The sequence below is a fragment of the Chlamydotis macqueenii genome, chromosome 12, assembly GCF_036417535.1.
Source record: "Chlamydotis macqueenii isolate bChlMac1 chromosome 12, bChlMac1.mat, whole genome shotgun sequence".
Taxonomy (NCBI): domain Eukaryota; kingdom Metazoa; phylum Chordata; class Aves; order Otidiformes; family Otididae; genus Chlamydotis; species Chlamydotis macqueenii.
This window is the reverse complement of record NC_141567.1, coordinates 17,973,070-17,996,183: the sequence shown is the minus strand read 5'-3', so window position 1 is coordinate 17,996,183 and position 23,114 is coordinate 17,973,070. Positions and strand designations below refer to the sequence as shown.

General features: G+C 38.4%; 1 protein-coding gene across 4 annotated transcripts in view; it reads left to right on the top strand.

Annotated features, from left to right (window-relative positions):
• Nucleotides 1–22,969, top strand: part of UBE2Q2 (ubiquitin conjugating enzyme E2 Q2) — a 51,959-nt gene extending 28,990 nt beyond the window's left edge. For 2 of the 4 annotated variants that reach the window (XM_086757005.1, XM_086757003.1), the window contains 8 exons: nt 8,319–8,403; nt 13,648–13,708; nt 15,780–15,870; nt 16,168–16,226; nt 17,551–17,599; nt 18,509–18,604; nt 19,602–19,668; nt 21,281–22,969. In XM_086757005.1, coding sequence (XP_086613131.1) covers nt 8,319–8,403; nt 13,648–13,708; nt 15,780–15,870; nt 16,168–16,226; nt 17,551–17,599; nt 18,509–18,604; nt 19,602–19,668; nt 21,281–21,312 — 540 coding nt within the window. In that variant the 3' untranslated portion in view covers nt 21,313–22,969. The remainder of the gene's footprint in view (nt 1–8,318; nt 8,404–13,647; nt 13,709–15,779; nt 15,871–16,167; nt 16,227–17,550; nt 17,600–18,508; nt 18,605–19,601; nt 19,669–21,280) is intronic. The other 2 variants (XM_086757002.1, XM_086757004.1) reach the window with 2 other exon arrangements.
• Nucleotides 22,970–23,114: the final 145 nt, after the last annotated feature.

Below are 23,114 nucleotides of genomic sequence, written 5' to 3'. Positions count from 1 at the left end.
TGCTTGATGCCTTTGTTATCAACAGTAGTCCTCCTTGCAGAATCAGCAGAAAGCATCTAGGATAGAAGTATGACATATGTTGCTGCACCCTTATCAAAATAACAAATAAAGCCATATATAAAACTGCATCAAAAGTCATGGGTGACTTCACATACTTAGTAAACCCAGGAATTTGTGCTTTAAATCCATTTTACACATAAGTTTGTTTTTCAGTAATATTTATGCCACTTGGAAATTACTGAAGGGTTGGGTTTTTTTTTTTGCCAGACGTAAAGCAGGGGGCCTTCAGAAGCTCTGCAGCTTTACTGTCAGAATTTTTTGAGTGATCCTGCCAGCAGGCAGTTGTAAAAAAAAAAAAAAAAAAAAAAAAAATTTTGTTCACCAGAGGCTTAGAAATGTTTTGTCAAAAGTGCCAAGTTCCAGAGAAGCTTCTACTTCTCAAAGGTGCATGTAGGAGGGAACAATGATGTCATACAACCTTAATTTTATTTAGCATGGCTTCCAAAGAAAAAAAAAAACTTTTGTTTCACAGAGGCTTAAAATGTGTAATGCATGAAATTCAATACTTCATGATCAATTTCAACCAAAGGTAAGGGTTCTAAAACTTTTGTAAGTCATCTGTAGAGAAAGAAGGTGCTTAAATTGGTGCCCTCTACTCTGTGAGCTCCTAAGTTTTCGTACGCTGTTTGGCAAGTCAGCAGGCATGTAGATCATGTCCAGACACAAGATGTGCTATTTCTCATTAAGCTGATAGTTGAGGGTGTGAGCAGTAGTTAGGTACAGGGGAGGGACCTGTAAGTATTTAGGGAAGGAATAAGATTTAGGATTGTTATGTAGGCAGCACCTGGATTTTTGTCCAGGGAACCGGCTTTGTTCTAGTTCTTATACTTAATGATTTTTCTAGTAAGTATTCTCTAAAAAGCCTAAATTGCACTTAAAAATTATATTAGCTTCAAGAGAATTGCTGTTGTAAACCTCTCTTGATTTGTAGTGAGAACCATATACGTTCAAAGTGCTTGGCGTTAGCCAAGCCAATCCACTTTTAATATTGGATGCACTCCAGGTAGATCTAGTGATCATAAGAATTTAGGGAAAAGCCTCCTTTAGTTAGTAGAGTCTTGACTATTTCTTGTCATGAATTACTGTCTCTAAATAACTTTATCTAGTTTGGAAAAAAAAAAAAAAGATTTTCCTCGTGGTTAGTGACAGTTTAACATGGAAGAGAAATTCAGTTTGTAGCAGTCTCCTTTGCCAAGGAAATAAAATAGTAGTGCTTCTATGACAGATTGAGAGAGTTGGGGTTGTCAGCCTGGCAAAGAGAAGGCTCTGGGGAGACCTTATAGCAGCCTTCCAGTACCTAAAGGGGGCCTGTAAGAAAACTGGAGAGGGACTTTTGACAAGGGCATGTAGTGATAGGACAAGGGGTAGTGGCTTTAAACTGGAAGAGCGTAGATTTAGATCAGACATAAGGAAGAAATAATTTACTGTGAGGGTGATGAGGCAGTGGAACGTTGCCTGGAGAAGCTGTGGATTCCCCCTCCTTGGGAGTGTTCAAGGCCAGGCTGGACGGGGCTTTGAGTGACCTGGTCTGGTGGAAGTTGTCCCTGCCCGTGGCAGGGGGGTTGGAAATAGATGATCTTTAAGGTCCTTTCCAACCCAAACCATTCTGTGATTCTGTCAGAGTTCTTCAAGTTCTTGTATAAAACACACAAACCCTAAAAATTCCTGACAAAAGTCTTAAGCAGCAGAAAAATGTCTTTAACCTGTTAAGAATAGGTGAGAACAGGACTGCATGCATGCACTCCTTTCCTGTGGAAAAACCTTTAGCATCATCCAAACTTCAACCTGCATTTCAGCCAAGGGGACAGAGGATGAGCTATGGATTTGGGTCAAAAAAACATACAAAAACTTAAAAGACTTCTAGTTGCATTAGGCACTAGTCAAAGCCCTACATTAGGCTTCACATTCCCTGTTCTTACAATAAGCATGTAAATGGCATGGCTTTGTTCTACTTGCCTCTGCTGAGGAAACAAAGTATACCGAAAGAGCTGCGTGGTTTGTGTGAAAATCAGACTACGTTTAGCTACTACGTGTAAGTTCGTGAAACTCATACTGTCCTTTGAGAAAACCCACACGCCTACTGTGGAGGGTTGTACGGATTTAAATTTTGCTTTGTTAGGATACTGAGCAAACTTAAGCTATCCTAGAGCATGTTCAGCAAAGCCCATGCTTTGGCAGCATAAAGGGATATTTAAGTGCTACTAGGTTAGCTCTTTCCTAGGTCAGTGGTGCAGTTGTAGTTTTCAGTTCTCAAGCACTTAAGAGTAAACCCTCTACAGTCCTTTGAGAAATTATTTAAGCAGTGCAGCTATTTCTAGTGACCCACAAAAATACCACGGTTCCTCAGCAGCAGCTGAATACCCTGTTCCCTGTACTCAGCTGACCTTGTTTATGCACCAGAATCAACGAGAGTGCCTTGGCATCAGAAACAGCTATTATGTAAGTTGAATCTGCTGTTGTCAAACAAAAACACAGTAGTGTTCATTTCAGCACCGCGAGGAAAAAGCAAAAGGAAAGGCAGTATTTGCCAAATGGGAAAGAACAGATAGCAAAAGAAAACCTGCAGTTTTAACAGGCTTTCCACACTAAGGAAGAATGCTGACACTACAAAAACCTTTTTTCAGTTTTACTAAGTTTTCAGATGACAGTAAAGCAGACCATGAATTTCAAGCTGCAAGAGCATTTATTTTATTTAACAATTAAGGGAGTCTTTACCATTAATTCTGAGTTACAAATACGGAAATATACAAAATCCCAATAGGCACCTTCTCAAACTCTGAACAAACATTTAAGTTTAAACAAAACTAGTAAGTGTCTTGTGTTTATGGTTAGTCAAGTCTTAATGGTTAGTCAGGTCTTAAACCAGACGACTGTACAGCAGAAGCAGTTTGATACCTTATGTTTACTTGCTTTTAAATACTGAAATGCTGATCAGGTTTTGGAATTTGTTTTGGTTTTAAGGGGTGATCACTAGTGTACACTTCCTTTCAGACAACCTGATCAGTAACTATTGAAGCTCGTAAACAAATGAGAGCAGCCTCGTCCAGTCAGCTATCTCATGCTGCTAATTTCAGCAGAACACAAAAGTTTAAGGTATTTTTGACAGGTTTGCACTCAAGTCATATTAGAATAGCACTGGGACAGGAGCAGAAGACTTGTGGATGATCCATGGCTCATCCTCTGTCCCCTTGGCTGAAATGCAGGTTGAAGTTTGGATGATGCTAAAGATTTTTCCACAGGAAAGGAGTGCATGCATGCAGTCCTGTTCTCACCTATTCTTAACAGGTTAAAAACATTTTCCTGCTACTTAATGCTTTTGTCATAGGAATTTTTAGGGTTTGTGTGTTTTATACAAGTTAAGAATATGTATCCACTATTTTTGTAAACTAGTTCTCTTCCTTGGCAGTATCCCTAATCCTATTCTTCTTGTCATCATCAGGAAATAAACTTAAATTTGGCTTGCGGTACAGTATCTAACTTGGACCAAAAATTAATCCTCCTCTTAACATTGTAATGACTTTAAAGAACCACTTGCTTACTGGGAATTAAAGAAAGGTCTTTGAACTGGAATCATTAACTTCAAATATTTAACAGCTTGCTGCTGCTTGCTTTTCAGAGGTCTCTCCCCACATAGTCATTTTAGAGATTAATGCTTTTCTTATTTACATAATGCTATTAGCTTTTTCCGTTTCTGACTGAGGAGTTTATGCACTTTCCTTTAGAAGTCTCAAATGTCTCCACTTTCATCTTCAGATTTTATGAAGTCTAAGGTGTCATTTCCATTTTCAGTCTAATCCTTGAAGTAAGTATGAATCTACTTTAACTTCCAGGAATGAATGTACTTCTGAATAAATACTGAGAAAGTTCAGTGACAATAGAGCAAACTTGTTTTCTTTAGCTTTTTGTGGATCGCTTTAGATTTTATTATCTTGGAGGAGTTTCCATTTTCTGTGTTTTGTTTTAGCAGGTGATTTTTAGTCTTATGGCCAAATTATCTGAAATGTATTGCGAGTGAGGTGATTTACTGTACGGTTTTGATGTGTGATAGTATTTGTTCTGATCAGACAGAAAACAGACAATCTGGTCTTTGGATTTAAAACTGCAGTGCACTGCACCTCCTACCTCAGAGAACTCATTTAAGGAGTGGACTATGGCTGTGTTTTGAGAGATGGAAGGGGGAAAATAAAATGTCCAGAGGAGAAAAGCTGAGGCTGCAAAACCTCCTGTCTTTGGAAACTTAGTGCAGCAGGCAGCCAGAGTGGTGGCATGTGCTGTGCTGATTTTTGCACAGTTCGGTGTGCCCTACTGACTTGCGAATGCAGAAGTTCTGAAGTCCTTGTTTTCTTAGAAGTTAGTTAACTGTTCTGTAAAGTTTTTTACTCAAAGTTATACGTTCACACTAAAATACTAGTTAGGGGTAGAAACACTTCTGAAAAATATAATGCCTATACTGACTTGGTTTCATGTTCCTGACAATGGCAGAAGCACATCCTTAGGTGGAACAGTTTGAGAACACAGGACAAGCTTGTAGTGATACATCTCATGAGTATTTTTCATGTCCAACAGTTTTGGCTGTGGGAATTCCTACACCAGATGTTTCTTGTCATTTGCAGCTCTCAACAAATGGCATGTTGTCCACATATATGTCTTCCTCCTGTAGCAGGAATTTCTCCAGCTAACCTGCTCGTTGTTCTGGAGAACCACAAATGTGCTTGTGTGGGAGAGGGTGATCAAGTGAGACTTTTTGTGCCTATTTGATTACTTAATAGGAAAAAAAGTCACTTGGGGCTTCTCTGGCAGCTCTTCTAACTTCTTCAGTTTACAGATGAAATGTCTAAGCCTTTCTGCTCGTGGCGTCAACCCCTCATGACAGATACCAGTCATATCCCGTGATTCACCAGTTATTTCTAAGGCAGTCCAACTATAAGTCTTGATTTCACAACTGGAGAAATGGGAGCTTTATCTCCCTTGAAGTGGTAAATCCCACTTTTCCAGAAGGATACAGAGTTATTTATATCTGAATTCAGTCTTTGAAATTGTAACTTGCATATAGTGAGTCACTGAAAGTTAAAGTTTTTAATTTCAGTACCATTATAGTTGAAACTGAACTCATTGCTCCTCTATATCATGCAATGGTGTGATGCAAGTAGTACTTTCTTCTAAACTGCACTTGAACAGTAGCTATAAAAAACAAAAGCAACATCAGGGTGAAGACTTTGTCTTTCAAAGTAGTGGTGGTTGGTGTTAAGGTTAGCATCAGGTGTAACAGTTAATCTCTGCGGGCTTCCTCTTCAACTTCCTCCAAGGGTAGTTCAGAGCATGTAAAGTAAGCTCCTGTGCTAAACTTCCTAGCTTAAGCTTGCTAGCCTCTTTCTCTGGATCATAGATTACTGGTTTGCAGTCTATTGATTATTTAGAGTAGCGAGTCTAGCTATCTTTAGTACTGCTATATATAGGAGTGGGCAGCCTGACTAGAGACTCCTAGGAAAACAGGGTGAAAGACAGTTATAGACAAAGTCTACTAAAACTAGCTTACACACACTAAAATTAACCCCTTTTTTTTTTTTTTTTTTTTTAATACCACTTCAGTTTATCAGCAGTAATAATGGGACTCGAGGATGTGGGTGTGTTAAGTTTGGGGTTTTTTGGGGGGGGATTTTGTTTTGTGTGGGGTTTTTTTTTTTTTTTTTTTTTTTTTTTGTTAATCACTACAGTACAGAAGATACCTTTGCATATGAAAATTTAAGCAAGCTTCTAAAATTATATGCAGAAATTTGGTAGCTTAGTTTGGTGGAAATAAAGATACAATGAGGAAACTAGTTTTCCACAGCATGTCTTTGAGAATCTAAATATAAGCAATTTAGAAAACTACTCAGAGGTTGATACTCTGTGAAAAATGTAAGAAAATTCCTTCTTTCGGTAACCAATACAGCACATAAGGCGAGGATATTGCACAACTCTGCACAGAAGAAACCCAAGGTCTTGACATGTCTATGAAGTTTCTCTCCTCTAGACTGAACACGTTCATGAGTCTCAACCTTAACACTCACAGTATAGGTCTGAAAAAGCACAGCAGTTGTACAGAGAATGGTGGCTAACACTGCATTGTGTTCACTTGTTCAGGGTAATGTTTCCCTTTTCAGCTAATCTGCAAATAGTGGGTATAAATAGTTGTAATCTGCAAATAATTTGTATAAACAAGCAGATTTTTTTTTCCGTAAAACTTCATTCGCCTGCTGTTAAAGAAAGGGAAGCCCCTTCTTTGATACTGCTGCATAGACAGGGGCTTCAGTAAACTGAGAAAGGACTTGTCTGGGGCCCTGCCTTTACCTAGCTTTTGTTTAATCAGATGAAGGGAGTTACCTTGTATTTGCATATTGAATTACAAAGTTCATTCTTCATACTGATCCATTAAGAAAAACTAGTGGATTTTCAGTAATCTGTTTAACTAAATACAGTGGAATATGAAAATGAGTAGCCTGAAAGAATAGTCTCCAGATTGCAGTGGGAAGCTAGGCATACCATACGATGCTACTGAACAGAGAAGACTACGGAGTATGTGGAGGCTTTAGCATCAAGTAACTACTACTGATATTTAATCCTTATTAAGAAATAATTTGATCTTACAATTAAGACCTTGTAGAATATAGAATATCACTGTTAACTTCAGGCAAACAGGAATCATGTTACAGATATTAGGTAATGGTCATAGCTGCATCAGACTCCTCCAGAAATACTTCTCTGACACTTCTGTCCAAAAAGGATCTGTTTGTAGATGTTCATAGTGTCTGAAAGGAAACTGAAAAAGCAAATATCTTCAAATTTCTAGCTGGAGTAGAAAAACAGATCCATAAACTAATCATTCAGGACTTTATATAGAGAGGCTGAACTTAACTTTATTCTAGGTGGGGGCTTTTTTGTGATTGGGAGGCAGAGGGAGGGGAGTGGTTTAGTTTTGGTCTCCTGTGCCACCCCCTACTCTGCCCTGCCTCAAAACCATGCTTTCGAGCCACATGTATTAGCTTGTGTTTCAGTGGGAGTGTCTGAAGTCCAGGCAGCAACAGAGAACTGCATGGGTCTCATGAAATGATCTGTCTCATGAAACTGACTGCTGGTGAAAACCAGAGTTTCACAGGGCTGGGCTGGGCTGGGGTTCAGTCTGATAGCTGCCTCACCTCATTTGGAGTCCTCATTCCTTTTCATATTTTAAATCTTGTAATGCTAATTTTTATCTCGCTCTTTTTCAAAAAATCTTGAATGTAAAACGGTATTTCAGGTGCAATATATAAGCAGAGTAATAATGTAATGTCTGAGGTTTAGTATCAAAATCTTTCCTGCTAGCTTTGGCGTTGAATTAGAGAGTTTGTCAACAGCTGGTGATTTTTGAAGTCAGTCATATTTATATGCATGTCACTTAAAGGTTTCTTTCCCCCCACCCCCCCACCTATTTCGCTTTAGCACTGTATTTCAGACTGAAATATCAGGTTCAGAAATTGTATGCTAAGTTTTCTATCACTTTGAGATGCTGAATAATACAGAACTGAGCTCTAGAAGAACGGACAAGTTTTCTGCTCTGGTTGCGTAAACCACAAGAACTGTGACAAATCGCAACAAAATATTTGGTATTTTAAGATTTACTTACCTTAAGTCTTTCTCTGTGTAGGTATTGAATGATTTTTTTTTTTTTTTTTTTTTTCCCCCACTCTATTGCAAACAATAGTGTTTTCTAAATGTATTGGTTGGTCTTGCTTCATCCAGAGGCTGGTGATCTATAGTGGATACTTCCCAACTCCTGTACCTTTTTTCATAACCAAACAAAAATACACTTCTGAGAAAACAGTAAAACCTTATGTGCAGAAGCTGGTTCTTAGGATTAGTCTTACTGTTCCTTCCAGTGCAGAAGAGCAGAAGATAAAAGGAAATATTTCCTTGTTAGAATTGTGCTGTGGATCCAACTTGGAAATCAAAACGCCAAAGAGATTAAACTCCTTTACAGAGAAATGTCTATTATACCTTGATTAAACGTTTGTATCACCTGTACCATATAGTAGTATATGTTAACGTGCTGCTTTAGAGGGAGTGTCTTGTTTCTTTGAGTAGTCTTTGCTCTCTAGAATATAACTTCAAAGACCTAATCCTAATACATAAATTAATATAGTCTTAATACTTTCTAGTTAGTGTAACTTTGTAATTGAAATAAAGCTGTTTGATGCAAATGTTACTTTACTCTTATGTGGAGTCTTTTTTGTTTGTTTCAGGGTGCTGTCTCTGGGTCAGTTCAGGCTTCAGATCGACTTATGAAAGAACTCAGGGATATATATAGATCACAGAGTTATAAAACAGGTAAAATGTTTCAGATTTCCCTTCTTAAAATACGCTGTAAAATAATTCTTTTGTCAAATACTTCCTGCTAATCCTTCTGTGTCTTGTTGCCGTATGTATGTATATACGTGTGTGTATGTGTCTATGTGTGTGCACATATATAAAAAAATACATAGACACATATATAATCTCATTATATAAAATAGTGTCATTCTGGATAAAAAGGAAGTTAGGATATATATTCTCTAAAATGTTCTTCCTTTTTGTTATGCAAAGCTTCGTATGAGAATTAACAGGATTGGTATGAGAATGCTTTTGAGGTGGATGACTACAAAGAACAACTCAAGATTACTTCTTGAGTTTTCAGAACTACCTGAAATTCAGGTCTCCAGGTGTAGGGGGCAAAGGCTTTGACCACTACCAGTGGGCAGTACTGCTCACAACAATATGCTTGCTGTGGAGGGATTTGTGTTCAGCACTAGAAGATTTTGTTGCTATACAGGATTTAACCTTAATTATACTGCAGTTACTTTTCATATTTTGTGATGGTGTTAATTTGATCCCGAGATCTGTATATTCCTTGGAATAAGGATACAAATTGCAATAGAAAACAAGCTTGTCTTTTCAGTTTGCTTGAATAACAAACACTGATTAGCTTTAGGTAGGTAGGTGGTTGGCTGTTTTGTTTCCTCTGTAAGGGCTGTATCTAAACTGGCATAGCAAAGGAGTCAGTATATTGAATTGTCTGAGTGTTACCATACTAGAAGTAGAAATTACATAGATTTCAGGCAAATTGCGTTGCTGTAGATGAGCTGAGTAGACAGCTCCATCACTGCAGCCAGGTATGAGAATGTGGTGCAGGCCAGGATTGGGACAGGAGAATGATTAGAAAGTCAGTCTAAACTTTAATCCTGTATCTTTACTTCTCTAAACTTCTCCCCTAGTTTATTTCTAGTGGCCTGAAGTCTCACTTGGTGGCTATGGCATTTTAATTCATGTGTAAAAGGACAGAATTGAAGAGCCAATAGGCCCTGTTTTCATTTGCCATATTTACCTTTTAGGTAAATAGCTTTATGTGCTGAAGTACTGCAGACAGTGGTAAAATGTCTGAAGTGTAAATGAGATTAGGTAACCTAGTGTTGATCTGATGTAGCCTATTTCTTTTAGGCTTTAGTGCAACTGAGTGCTTGCCAGTATGCCCTAATCTGGTAAAGAATGGATTAGTGGGTCTAAAGAAGAGCCTAGAAATAGATCTGTATTAAGTAATGAAGGATTATTTACTGCCCATGTATGATCCTCAGAGTTTGGGTTTTTGGTTAGAACGAAGATTGGTATAACAAATCTACTTGACTATAAAGACTCTATGGTGCTTAATCACGTAGTGGTACTGCTGAAGGCACAACCAGGAGCCCCTGTAATAGATGTAGTTTGAGGTGAGGATTTGGCTTGCTTAATAATGCCATTTCTTGGCTTTAGATTAATAACATGTCTTAACTCATTGCAAAAGAGTGAACTTCTGATTTAGGAAAGCATACTCTAAATTATGAGGAAAAGTAGATCTTGCTAGACTGTAAAGAAACTTGAGATACTAAAGTGAGTATAGTAACTCACTATTGGCTTATGACTCAGGAATGCGTAAAGTCTACAACTGGATGCCTCGTGTCAATCTCTAAAACGTGTTAATGAAGTAAAGTGTCAAGCAGAGGCTGATGCTAACACTGACGGCTGTCCTGCTTTGAAACACCAACCTACTGATATATTTATTAAATTTTGCCAGTAAATTATACTGTTCATTTTAAAACTGACCTAGATTCATTCCTTATGGATTCATTTAGTCTTACGACTTGAGTGAATTTAAATACCAGTTTGTCTCCTTTGCACAAAAGTCCTGCTTTTATAGCCTGGTTCTGTGTTTTGTTGTTAGGTAGCTATCACCAGGTGAGCAGGGGCATGGTAGATATTTGACTTTTTTAATGTGATCTTTGTTCTGAGTACTTGTTCCATGGCCCATTTTCCCCTTAATTTAGCTTCTTACTATTAACACACACTGGGAATCGTTGTCAAACTTAAAGGTTCTGGTAATTGTTGCAAAGTAATTTAACACTGTTTTCATTTTTTCGTAATATAAGCCAGAAAATCTAAGGCTGCTTTTTAGTTGCATAAGGGATCACTTCAATTAGTATATTGAGGTTACGTGTTTTCAGGATTGACAGTAGGACAATACTGGGACTTCTGAAGTGAGTAATACTTGTAGTAATAGTCCTTTTGATTTTTTTTTTTTTTTTGTTTTCTGTTAAACTGTTTAATAAAAGAGTAGCATTAAATTCAGCTGCAGTTATGTATTCAAGGTGGTATCCGCTTTAGAACTGAAGTTCCTGTAGCAGTTGAAATACTACCATTGGAGTTCAAGCAAAAGATGACTACAAGCTTGCTGTCAACAGGGAAGTTGCTTATCTACCTGGAAAATCTAGGTGAAAAACTGTCCTTAAAAACAAACAGAAAAATGTTTTCTTCTGAGCTAACAAAAGCAAAAAGTACTCCAGAAAATTCAGATATTCCACCATAAATTAGGCAGGGTCTCTTTAACCTGTTTTGATAATAGGAGTCACAAACTCCTCCAAACTAAGATGATGTCATTTCCGAATACAAAGTTGGAGATTTGGTTAGCTCATATGAAAGAATTCACAACGGTCTTAATATAATTTGGAGGGGTAGGGATGGAGGGGGAGAAACAAAAGATTTGGGGATATTAAAATGAAATATTTTCTGTTCATATCTGTAGCAGTTGTGTTCTTTATATATAGTGACTTCAACTCACTGTTTTTGTCCAAAGACTGTATGGGATTTACTTACAGTTGCAGTAAAGTTGCTATAAATAAGAAATTGCCGCTATTTTGGAAGAGGTTGTTCTTCTTCCTGTCTTTTAATCCCTTAATTTTTGGCTTGCTTCATGGTTCTGTGTGCCTGCTTTTACTTCATCACATCTGTGGTGGCCTCTTAGAGGAATAAAACAAAAAAACCTCCCTGTGTTTAAGTGAGGGGAACCTACCTTGATTCCCTTCTCTACCTTAAGGGCCTCTCAGAAACTGGTACTAATAGAATAAATTCTTCTTGACAGTCACTTTTCCCCTCTTACTGCCTAAATTAAGGAAAAAAAAAGCCTATGAGGTAGTTCTAAATAACACCTCTTGACTATTAAAAAAAAACTAAACAAAGCCCCTCTTAACTTTGCATAATATTGTTAGGAAGCTTCTGTATCAAGACAGTGAGTAACCCTGGTGCTGCTGCTCTTCATGAGGCATACAGATAATATTCCACTCAAAATCTGGGTGTTTAAAAGGTTGATTAAGTAGCTTGCTGTTTTGTTAAGGCACGTTCTCAGTCCTGAACTGTGCGCATCTTTGAAGAACCCTTTTACAACTTCTGGTTTATGTGTAGTACAGCTCTTAAGACCAGTGAAAGTTATTCCCTTGGGGAAGCTAGCAAAACATGCGGACTGTGGTAACCCATAGAGCTGAAGCACTGGTATGTGAGTTCTGGGTGAGACCAGGACTTTCAGGGTGGTGGAAGGAATGCAGGAATAGAGCTAGAGGTTCAGTGAATAAAGAAGCTGATGGAAGATATCTTCTGATCTTTCGTTATTTAGGATATTGGCAGAATCCTTACTGTAACTTGCTGTGTCTCTAACAAGTATTTTGTACTCGTGCTAGGTGCTAAAGCTGTAATAACGAGGGGCTGCTACTTCCAGTCTTCACTCCCTTTTGGATGTAGGTGGAAGAAATACAATGGTGGAATAGATTAATCATTAATGGGAGTTGACAATGAGCTGAGTTCTGAACATCAGCTCTCTTGTTACACCAGCACAGTACAAATTGAAATTCTTATACTTTGTGACTTCCACTTACGCTAAGGGCAATTCAGAAAATAGTGTCCTTGGATCTACAAAATTGGGAAAAGGCCGTAATAGCTCCTTCTGTTCATCCTCAAACAGAAAAGTGTGGTGTCTCTGAACTAGCTGCTGATTAAAAGGGACATTGAGAGCACAGTGAGTAATTTTTCAGACCTACTTTGTTGTCCTAGACTTAGAAAAAATTTAAATTATGATTTTGGCTGCAGTTCCCACTTGTTTGTGGCACTGCAGTAAAGAGAAACAAGCATGGTTTCTTCACCTTATGTACTGAGTTTTTAAAAGCTTTAGAAATAAAGATATCTGGACAGTTTGAAGTGTAATCTGTACTCCAAGTACTAGTGCTTAAAAGTTTCAGCCTCAAGATAATGTATTCTAGAATAATAAAACTCAGAAATAAATACTGAAATTCCTTGGAGAGAATGTGTTGCCTGCAGTCTGTTGGTTGTATAGCCTTCAGAAATCCTAGGCAGATTCCCAGTTTACTCATGTCTTCCAAATAATTATGCCAACAACAGGTAATGCTGTTAAATATTAGCCCGGGTAACAAGTTCAATTATAGTTGTGTAGTGTGTATGCATGAATAGTCTATGGGGGAAGAGATTCGACTTTTGAACATCACTGATACCACTTTAAGTCTTGTCTGATGGTTAAAAACTTACTGCTTTTTTTCTGGGCTGCTTGTGAACTTCGGCAGAGAGGAAGCTTGAATAGACAAGAAAATGGCAGATAACCTTTCATTCTTCCCTTTGGGCGAAATGCGTAGCTCTTGTTTAACATGCTTAAACCAAATGGACCACTGAAAATCACCAGCTGGCTTCCAGAGACAGCTGTTCTTCTGATGCATCTTTCTGGCTGCTTTGGTCAGCTGTTGGGAACATGCTTCATCCAATGCAGTATCTTCTTTTTTTGGGTTTCTACTCAGTGTCCTGTCTTGATCTGTCAGTACTGATGAGAACCTGTGAAATATAATGCTGCATACTCAGATTGTGAGTTAACTGTTTTAAAAGTGCGTTGGTCATGTACTGGGTATAAAATATACTGAGTACTAAGCAAGCTGGAGTTGTAGCTGTGGAAAGTTTGAAGGGGAACTGGGAGGGGGGGAAATGGTTAGGTGTCAGAAAAAAAAATGATTCAAGTGGAAATTTTTTTTTTGTAGAAGTGAAAAAACGTTTTTCCTTGTATCTGCTCAGACGTGCTTCTGCTATTGGAGGAAGGATGTGCCCCAGTATATTAGTATCTTATCTATTGCTTACATTTACTGACAGTACTTGTACATAAAAGCAAAGAATGTTTTTGCTAAATTTTACCTTGTTAAACTTCTAGTGCATAATTAATTCCATCTGATATTTCTACAGGGATATATTCAGTGGAACTGGTAAATGACAGCTTGTATGAATGGCACGTTAAGCTTCTAAAGTAAGTTATTAAAGTTTTTTCATATTCTGAATAGTTCATTTAATTACTGCTGCAGAGATTCTTGCATTTGATAAATGAGACTCTCTAGCCAGAGCCTATAAAAATAGTGTGTGATGGCTGCAATTCTGGTATACAGAAATGCGTACAGAGATTGAACTGCAGGAATTGAGCTGGCAAAAAACCAAACGCTCTTTGCACAGCCAACAAAATGAAAATTACCATAACTTTCATTACTATTCAATTCTCTTTCCAGAACTGCTCAATTCTCTTTCCAAAACTGCTCTGAAACGTGAAGCTTTTTTTTGTCCAGAGATTTTTGTCTGGATGGTTTTAGTTTAGTTTGTTTTTAATTTCAAGAAAATTCAACTTCTAGTTTCGTTCAAGATGTAAGAAGGAACAGAACTCTTAGTGTCATTAGTTCTTTATTTCTACAGTTGAGCAGACACATAGGACTGAAATTTTTAGGTAAAACCTAATTATGACTCACATAATTACATAACTTGTCATCTCTTATGTACTGCTTTTCTCTATGTGTGCTAGATGATAACTCATCTTGTTGTGTCCATAGTCCAATAACTTTAAATCTGGAGGTATTATATTGAAATTATTCCTGATAACAGGAGGATCATCTGCTGTAATCCTACAAGATAACCTGTAGGAAAGAAAAGTCTATCCAAACTAGGCTGGGTGGCTGCAAAAGATGGCAATGGGTGGAAGAACTTTCATCAGTTCAGATATGTCATGGTGAATAAATGTAATAACATAAGCTATTTCAGCACAATAGTTGACCTGCACGTAGGAGTTGTTGCCTTGTTGTAGTGGTAAGATTTGTACGACTATGTCACCAACTGCTGAAATACAGTTTTGTTTCCTTCTTAGTGTAATCATAGGCTTGTGAATGTTTTGAAGCTGAAAATGGCAGGAATGACATATGTCAGAAAAATGCTATGTTACAGGGGCCTTGTTTATCGAGCACTTCTATAACAAAGTGCTGAAGCCCTGTGCAGTGATTTGAAACCTCTTCTCAAGTGCTGCGAATGGGTCTGATTTTTCTCCCTTCAAGAAAGAGAAAATGGAGTGCATGCAGCAAAGGGCTTCCAGAACGGCTAAGAGAAGATAAGAAGTATTGTGTTTGTTTATCCCAGCAAAAAGGGGCTGAAAACAAATGAACTGTGTGCAGACTAGTTGAGGGGGTAAATGTCAGAGAGAAAAGTGCTAATTTGCCTAAGGAACAGTATTGTTACTAGGAGAAGTGACTCTGAACTGGCCTAGGACAAGGAGGCTGGAAATGATAGGTTTCTACGCATTGGGAAATTTTATTCTGAAACAGCTTCCTGTTGGTAGGATGGGGACAGACTGCCCGAGTAATTCTGAAGTGAGATCTAGTAAGTCTGTGGTTTCACCTGTAGCAGAGGATTGGATTTAATAGCCCACCATTTCACTTAACATCTGCTTTTGGCTTGCCACAGGCATTTTTTGACTAGTCTCTTTTAAAAGCTGCGGGGATGTCAGAGCCTGGGTGGGATTTATCCAGTAGTGTCTGAATTAATGTCTAGGCTGCTCACCACCAGCATTTTGCAACAAACGATTGTTAAAATTCTGCTGAGCAGAAGCTGCTGGCTTTAGTACTTCTGCTGATGCAGATTACTTTTAACAGCTGATACAGAACTGTGATGACATATTCCATAAAGGATTCACTAACTGTCTACTGAAAACTAGATCACCACAGTCTTCCTGTTTAAGTCTTTTTTTTGTTTGGGTTGTTTTTTCCTTTCATTTTGGAACATACATCTCTGGTGAACTGAAAAGAATTAAAATTGCTGTTTTCAAATAAACAGGTTATTTTTTGCTAACTATGTAACACTAGATAGCGTTGGGAATGTAGTGTGTTGCAGCAAGCTTTCATGCTGATGATGTTTACTTTTAAAGGGAGCAAGAGTTTTCTACAGTTCACTTGAAATTACAATTTGTAAAATACAAATACATAAAGGAGCTCTTTAAGAGTAATTACTATTTACAGGTGGTGAACATATTCACTTCATCCAGAATCTCCCTCCTGCTTCTTTTATAGGGTTGATCCTGATAGCCCACTGCATAGTGATCTTCAGGTCTTAAAAGAAAAAGAAGGTGTAGAATACATTTTACTCAACTTCTCTTTTAAGGTATGTGGCTATGGGAGGAAATGCTGGGGTTAAATTTGTATCTTACTGTGGAAAGTGACTGATACTTGGGTAAAGAGGGAGCTGTAGCATTAAAAAAAAAAAAAAAAGCAACTTTGGCACAAAAGCTTCCCAAAAATTGCTTTTTAGCCAGTACTGTGGAAATGTGACTTCTACAGAGCTGAAAAAAAAATTATTTTTTTAAATCTATTTTGCCAAATAAGAATATTGAAATACTTCCTTGTTAGGAAAACAGTGTCACAGTATATTTCTTAACCTGTTTTTTTTTATGCTTTTCAGGATAACTTCCCTTTTGATCCTCCCTTTGTGCGAGTGGTATCCCCTGTGCTCACAGGAGGGTAGGTTTGAGTTGCCTTACAGAAATTTTACTTTGTGATATAAATGTTACAACTTGAGATTGGCTGATGGGGTTTGCAGGGAACCTTTTGAGACTTATATGTAGACTTCAAGAAATTTCCCCTAAATGTATATGTGAGCTGCTGTAGACCTTGAGTTTGTTGAAGAGCTCAAAGGTAACATGGCTCTAAAGTTTTTGTCTAAAAACTCCACAAATGCTAATCCAAAAATAATAAATTTAATTGACACTATGCTCCAAAAGTCATCTAAAATGTGTTTGAAGTGCTATCTGTGGCAAAGAAACTTGTGTATATCTATGGAGAGAAGATTAAATTCACCTTCTGAGGCTTTTATGGAAAAATCATACATGTGTGTTTGAAAATGTAGTCTGTGATAGCTGGTGCCGATTCTGGTTTGATTTTAATTGTTGTGTGTATTTTTTGCGTTCAAGAAATGGTTAGTGCAGTTAAATAGTGTTCATGAGGGCTGCTGCTACCAAAAAAAGTGAACAGTTAGTGCCAGACACCAGAAAACTAATGTGGCTTCTGGTTGTTGTTGTACTTGGACTTCTTTGTAAAATGAAAGAGAGAACGGCCCGGAGGTTTGGATTTCCGTGATGGTTTCCCTATGAATGTCATACAGATTGATGTTGTTTGAACATCTTGATCGTAGAGAAGACTACGTTTTTTGAGTGGTAAATTCTACTCCCTCAGTCCAGGTTTTGTGATGACCGAGTGTGCTGACTGCTGAGTCCCAGCCAGCACAATGAATGATCAAGTGTTACTGAAATCAGCAAGTGGTTTGTAGGAAAAGAGCAAGTGAAGATCTGCTTTGTCCTATTGGTCTACATCTTTGATTTATAGGCGCACCCTACATTGTTTGGAATCATGTTAAATTTCTTTACATAAGTGAATTTGTGTTTTGTTTCGTTTGGGTTTTGGTGGGGTTTTTTTGTTGGTTTTTTTTTTTTTGTTTGTTTTATTTACAACTGCACATCAGTACTACATATACATAGTGTAGCCATGAAAAGAAGCCTGCCTTTGTGTAAGCAACTGTACAGACTAGCTCGGTCACTGATTTTTAACTAAGTGTAGTTAGCAAAGGTTGTTTTTGTCTCACAATGCGAATCTGCTTTGCATAAGTATAATATAGCTAACTATTAATAAGTATTATTAATATTATTGTATTATTGGTTAAAGGGCATTTCAGCTTGATGTGAACAAAAAACTTAAACTGTCCTCCAAGAGCTTTAAAGCGCTGTGAACAGTCTCATTTTTTTTGCTAACTGCTGATGTCAGTTATGTTTTCTTTCATGTTTGTTTCTAGGTATGTCCTAGGCGGAGGTGCATTATGCATGGAACTTCTAACTAAACAGGTGAACACAAGCTCTGTTACCTGGATAATAACAAAGCATGCTTTAGCATAATGAAAATAGACATTTCCCCTGAGTTGAAAAATTCCTGTGTGGAATAAATTACACACTCCAAAGGGAACATGGTGGAATAAACCTCAGTGTCACAAGATTTGCCTTGCTGATCTTGTGTGATAGCTTCTTTTCTGCCTTGGGTGGCTTACAAGAGAGGAAGAGGCAAGCAGTGAGAGCACATCCACTTTGAATTCTCAGAATTTCTGGGAGGAAGTCAGGGTAAAGAGTGAGTTCTGAGGAGGAAGACATGTTTTCTTTTCCAGAAGCCTCTGCTGCTGCACAAAGTCAGGTCTGGAGAAGTGAGGAATGCAGAAGACTCTAGGCATAGATGACTATTGTGTAGACAGTGTGATTACTTTTTCTATTTAAAATAAGTAAGTGAATTAAGTAACTATTTGCAGGCTCTGGCAGAAACTTTTTTGAACCCTGTAACGTAAAGCCATGTCGGAGAGAAGCAGTAATTTTCACATGACCAAAATTGTCATAGCTCACTCAATGGCTTTATTAGATAGCAATCTTTTCTACTTCTTACAACAAGAAGTCTCATTTCTGTTGTGGCATGGCTGAAAATGTGTAAATGCTGTAATAATTGAGCTTTTCTTGTTTCTGTCTTGCTGGAATGTGTGATTCAGACTTTCATTTTTCCTACAGGTTCTTAGTTCTAATATTGTGTACCACTTTCCAGATTTTGTCTGGAAAATAAAAGTTGCTAACTGAAAACAAGTAGTTAAAACTAAAACTGAAGTGCAGAGGAAAAAAAAAAAAAAAAGTCCCAAAGCACGCGTGCCAAAATAGATTTGCAAGGTGAGCACAAGAAGCAAGTGCCTATTATATAGAAGTATTTCCTTCCTCCTGCAGGGCTGGAGCAGTGCCTATTCAATAGAATCAGTCATCATGCAGATCAATGCCACTTTAGTCAAAGGAAAAGCCAGAGTACAGTTTGGAGCCAATAAGGTAAATGCTCTGAGTATATAAATTACACAAATTACTGTTAGGCTTCCATTCCTTTGCTGACTTGCGGAGAAGATGCTTAATGACAGAATTGTCATTGCAAATGTATTCGCATTTTGATTTATGTTGATGTCTGATGCATGAGTATTTTATTGGCAGTTAACTACGAGTTTGTTAAGAAATGATGGATGTATGAGGAGGATAAAACCTTGGGATGGGCAGGGTGTGTAAGTAGTTGGACTTGTAGTATCCCCTTATTGGCAAGGGTGGGGAAGGAAAGAGGATCCAGAGTTAGGAATTGGGACTATTTGGAAATTCCAGTTCTGAGAAGGGCTGTAGGTTGACAGCCTGACTGCCAGGATCATATAGACTGATGTTAAGAACTTGTCCTTTTGCTGGACTGGACACCTGCAAAGTTTCGTCAGAGGGTGAAAAATAATACCTTGGAAATACTTCTGAGCTAGCCTTTCAGCATTGATGGAAATCATCATTCAGTTGAAGTGTGCATGCTGGTAACAGACCATAACTTAGAAGACTTGGAAGTATAAATGCTATATTGCAAGGATGTTTAAATATTTAAAGTCAACCAAATTGTCACTTGGATGCCAGTTTTTAAGTCCTGATTCAAGGACAGTGAATTAGGTAAGGTGGAAAGTTGATAATCACAATTCTGTCTTGCTCAGCTGACCAGTTACCCAGTTAGACAGAGCTCTGGTGGGGATTGCCCGAAGCCTGCCCTTCTGATTGCCTGCACTTCTGACTTACCTCAGGTTCTGAACCCTCCAGTAGAGGGGCCTTTCCGGCATCAGGGGTAGACAAATTATTGTCGTTATGGAGGAGAAATGAGAAAATAAGACTATTTGTCTTGAAGATCTTTAAAGCCAGGAATGCTGTAGCACCATGCATAGTTTTTCTTTGTAAGCCCATGGTAGAGTTTCTTTGTAAAACTTTTAAGTTTTGCATGCTGATGCGGGTTTATGTTTGTCTTTTCTCCTTTCAGAATCAATATAATCTAGCAAGAGCACAGCAGTCCTATAAGTCACTAGTACAAATACATGAGAAAAATGGTACGTACAGTCTTCCGACTTTCTTCTTGTCTGCATAGCAACCTGACAATTGGTATTTGGCCACAGTAAAACTTCAAGTGCCAGTCTCTTATGTTGGCTTGGGAGGTGTTTCCTTTTTCTCATCTTCCACTGGGAAGACAGTAGTGCTGAAAGTGACTGGACTAACTATCATTGCCACTTATCCAGCTCATATGAATGTTCCATGTGTTCCTGCTGTCTTTTGGAAGGTAGTTCAATTTCATTTTCAGCCAGTAACTTTGTTGTTACTGTAGCTTTTAAAGCATTACTGAAGTACCTGCTGTTTGGTTAGAGAAGTACCTGCTGGAAGTTTGCCTCTTTTCCTGAAAGGCTTTGTTTCAGTATGGCAAGACCTTAATATAGTAATCACTAAGGAAGAGAGAAAGTGGATAGAAAGACAAGAGACTAAAAAAATACAGAAAGTTCAAGTGAAGGGCACTGGCTGGAAAACTGTGCCATGGAAATGTGAGACTTTTTTTTCTTTTTTTTTTTAACTTGATTTAGAGACAGTTAATGGGCTCTCAGCTGCATAAAACAAGTATTCAAGTGCTTCAGGTATAATTGCATTTGTTGTGCCAGGATGAGAAGACAACAAATGACCTGAGACTTTAAAAGGTTTACATGACTTCCATGTTACGTAAAAGTGGTCAGCAGAGTTGGTACCCTGGTCTCATGATGAGGGAGTTGAGTCCCAGTTACCACTTCGGTGATGTTCTTTGATCCAGGTTGGACATGATCTCTGGGAATTCGTGTTGCTGGGAACATGAGAGTGTATTTCAGTGTGACTGCAGGGAGCACCTCAGTTTCCCTACCTCTAAAATTGATCATAATACCTTCTCTACTACTGGGAGGAAGATCAAAGCTAATGACTTTAAAAATGGTTTCCAGTTTTACGATATTTTGATCTTACCATTAACTGAGTCTTTTGCTTTTTTAGTTTGCTACAAAAGCCAGCATGGCTGTCTGTTTACTTCTAGCTATACACTAGCCTTGACAACATTGATTACTGCTGTGTCAGGAGCTGTACACAAAGCATTCACAGCATTTATTGCTGCTGCGAAAGGCGTCTTTAACTTAGAGCTGCTACCTGTTCTTTGGGACAACATAAATAGACTCAGTACTCACTGTACAAAAATTTAGAGGATTTTTTACAGTCGTGGCTGGGAGAATTAAGATTGGAAATCTGGAGGTGGCTAGAAAAAAATATGTGCACTTGATCAGGTATGATTCAGCTGCTGAACACGCCAAATCCTATCGGGAGGCAAGTTTATTCAACTGACATCTCTGAGCCCATTCCTACCACAGGATTTGCAGAAGTAGGATGAACTGTTCAGATGCTTGTGCGTGCCTAACTCTTCAGTACGCAAAGTGGGATTGATATATAAGTATGCCAGTGCAGTCATGTTTGTATGTCTGTGCATTAAATGGCTTGAAGACTTGGGGATTTTGCCTATATTCCATTTGGTTTTGTTACAGCAGTGTTCCGCCTTCAACAGCCAGATTCTGCTGCATCTCCCACAAATTCAGAGGAAGATGGTAAGATCATCTTGACATAGCCGTGTCAGTACCTAACGCATTTCTCTGTTCTCTGTAGGCTGGTACACTCCTCCGAAAGAAGATGGCTAATGTTGAGGACTGTTGTATACCTGGACCAATGTCAACAAAACAAGCTCTTTTTTTATGTTTTCCAACACACAGACTCAAGCTATGAGTGCCCCTATAACAGCTGTACTGAAGACTTTAGCTATTAGATAAGTTAGTGGATAATCTGTCAACTGACACGTAAAGTATAAGTTACAGCCTTACCATTCCGCTCTTCTTAGGTACCTGGACTGAGCAGTTTGGGCCTTTACCGTATTTGTTCTTATGGATTAAGCATATTTGGGCCACGCCCTCCCTTCTCCCTTTTTTTTTTTTATTTGAAAGCGTAAGCTCCCTACAGCAGGCTATTGAGTTACTAAAGATCATTCAGTAGGAGTGAGTTGTTCACACACTTTTGTGTATTTCTTACCTTTTGCAAAATGCAGACTGCAGAGACTTGCGTTGTATCGTTTCATTTAAAGCCAAGAAGTTTAATACATTGTTTAATACTGTTCTAGGAAATGTCAGGTCTTGCAAATCACAGTAGTTTTTCTGGTCTAAAATGGCAGCATTTGTAGTATTTCCAAATTAATGATATAGGAAAAACACATGTATGTTAAGTCATTAAACATGTTTCATGGCTGTATGAGAATATGAACTGTTTCTTGGAAAAGATGCTCTTTGTTTAGATTATGTTAATTTTTTGTTGGTTTTTTTTTGTTTTCTTTTTTGTTTGTTTGGGATTTTTGTTTTGTTTTTTTTTCCTCTGGTTTTTATAAGCAGAGCAAGGCTGTGCCAATAAAACCTTGTAACTAGTCACTTCCACTGGGGCATCAGAACTTGCTGGGCTGTTCCTGCTACTTGTTGGCTCAACCTCCTTAACAAGAAGAGCCGCAGTATGAAGCTTGAAGTTATTTAAAATACTAAAAACCTTTTTAGGTGTTCCATTTTATTAACGGGTTGTTGCAATGATTTGTAAACTAATGAACTTATAAAGTGATTGGCACAAATCGAGATGAAAGTCCTTGATTAAAATTTTTTTATATAAAAGCTACAATAAAGTACAAAAACTCGTCACCTGATTCAGAGGTTGAAGAAATGTTACCATAGTCCTGACGGTGGTTTTGTTATGGAGAGACTAATGGGAACTGTTTGTTCTTTATTAGGAAATGAACCTGGGTCTGTGTAATTACACCGTATTTCATTGCCTTACCTAAATCGATTGTTTTGGTTGTAGTACTCGTCATTAGGCCTTCGCTCCCCTCTGGGGCTGAGCTAAGGGTGTCTGCCATGGATTAAGCACTTTTTAGAAGCGCAAAGCATGTTTTTGTTAAGGTTTTTTTTTTTTTTTTAGTTGACTATCGAATTTGTGCTCTTTTCTCTATCAGGCACCCACGCATCCTTGTGCGTTTGCTTCTAGATCCAGTTTTTAGCTTGAAAGAAACGATTGGAGAGGTTTGGCACTGCTTCCACTCGCGTGTTGTTTCCACTGTACGGTGGGTGACTTCCCAGCCTTTCTGCTTGCGTGGTTGTACCGGTATTTGTACAAGCCCTGGTCGCCCAGCGCTGCGGCGGGGCCTCCCGCCCGCCCCTGCGGCGCCTGCTTTGGTTTGGGTTCCATTTCTCATTGCAGAGTTACTTGGCAATGTACAGGAATTTGTAAACTTGCATCAAGTTTATGAATAAAAAACATTTTAAGAAGCGCGCTGTGTCCGTGCTGGGGCCCGAGGGCGGGGGAGGGAACTCGGGAGCGGGGCCGGTCCTCCCCGCCGCCAGGCGGCGGTAGTGTGGCCGCGCTCTCTGTCCCCGACTCTGCGCGACCGGAAGTCCGCCTCAGGAGCGTCGGC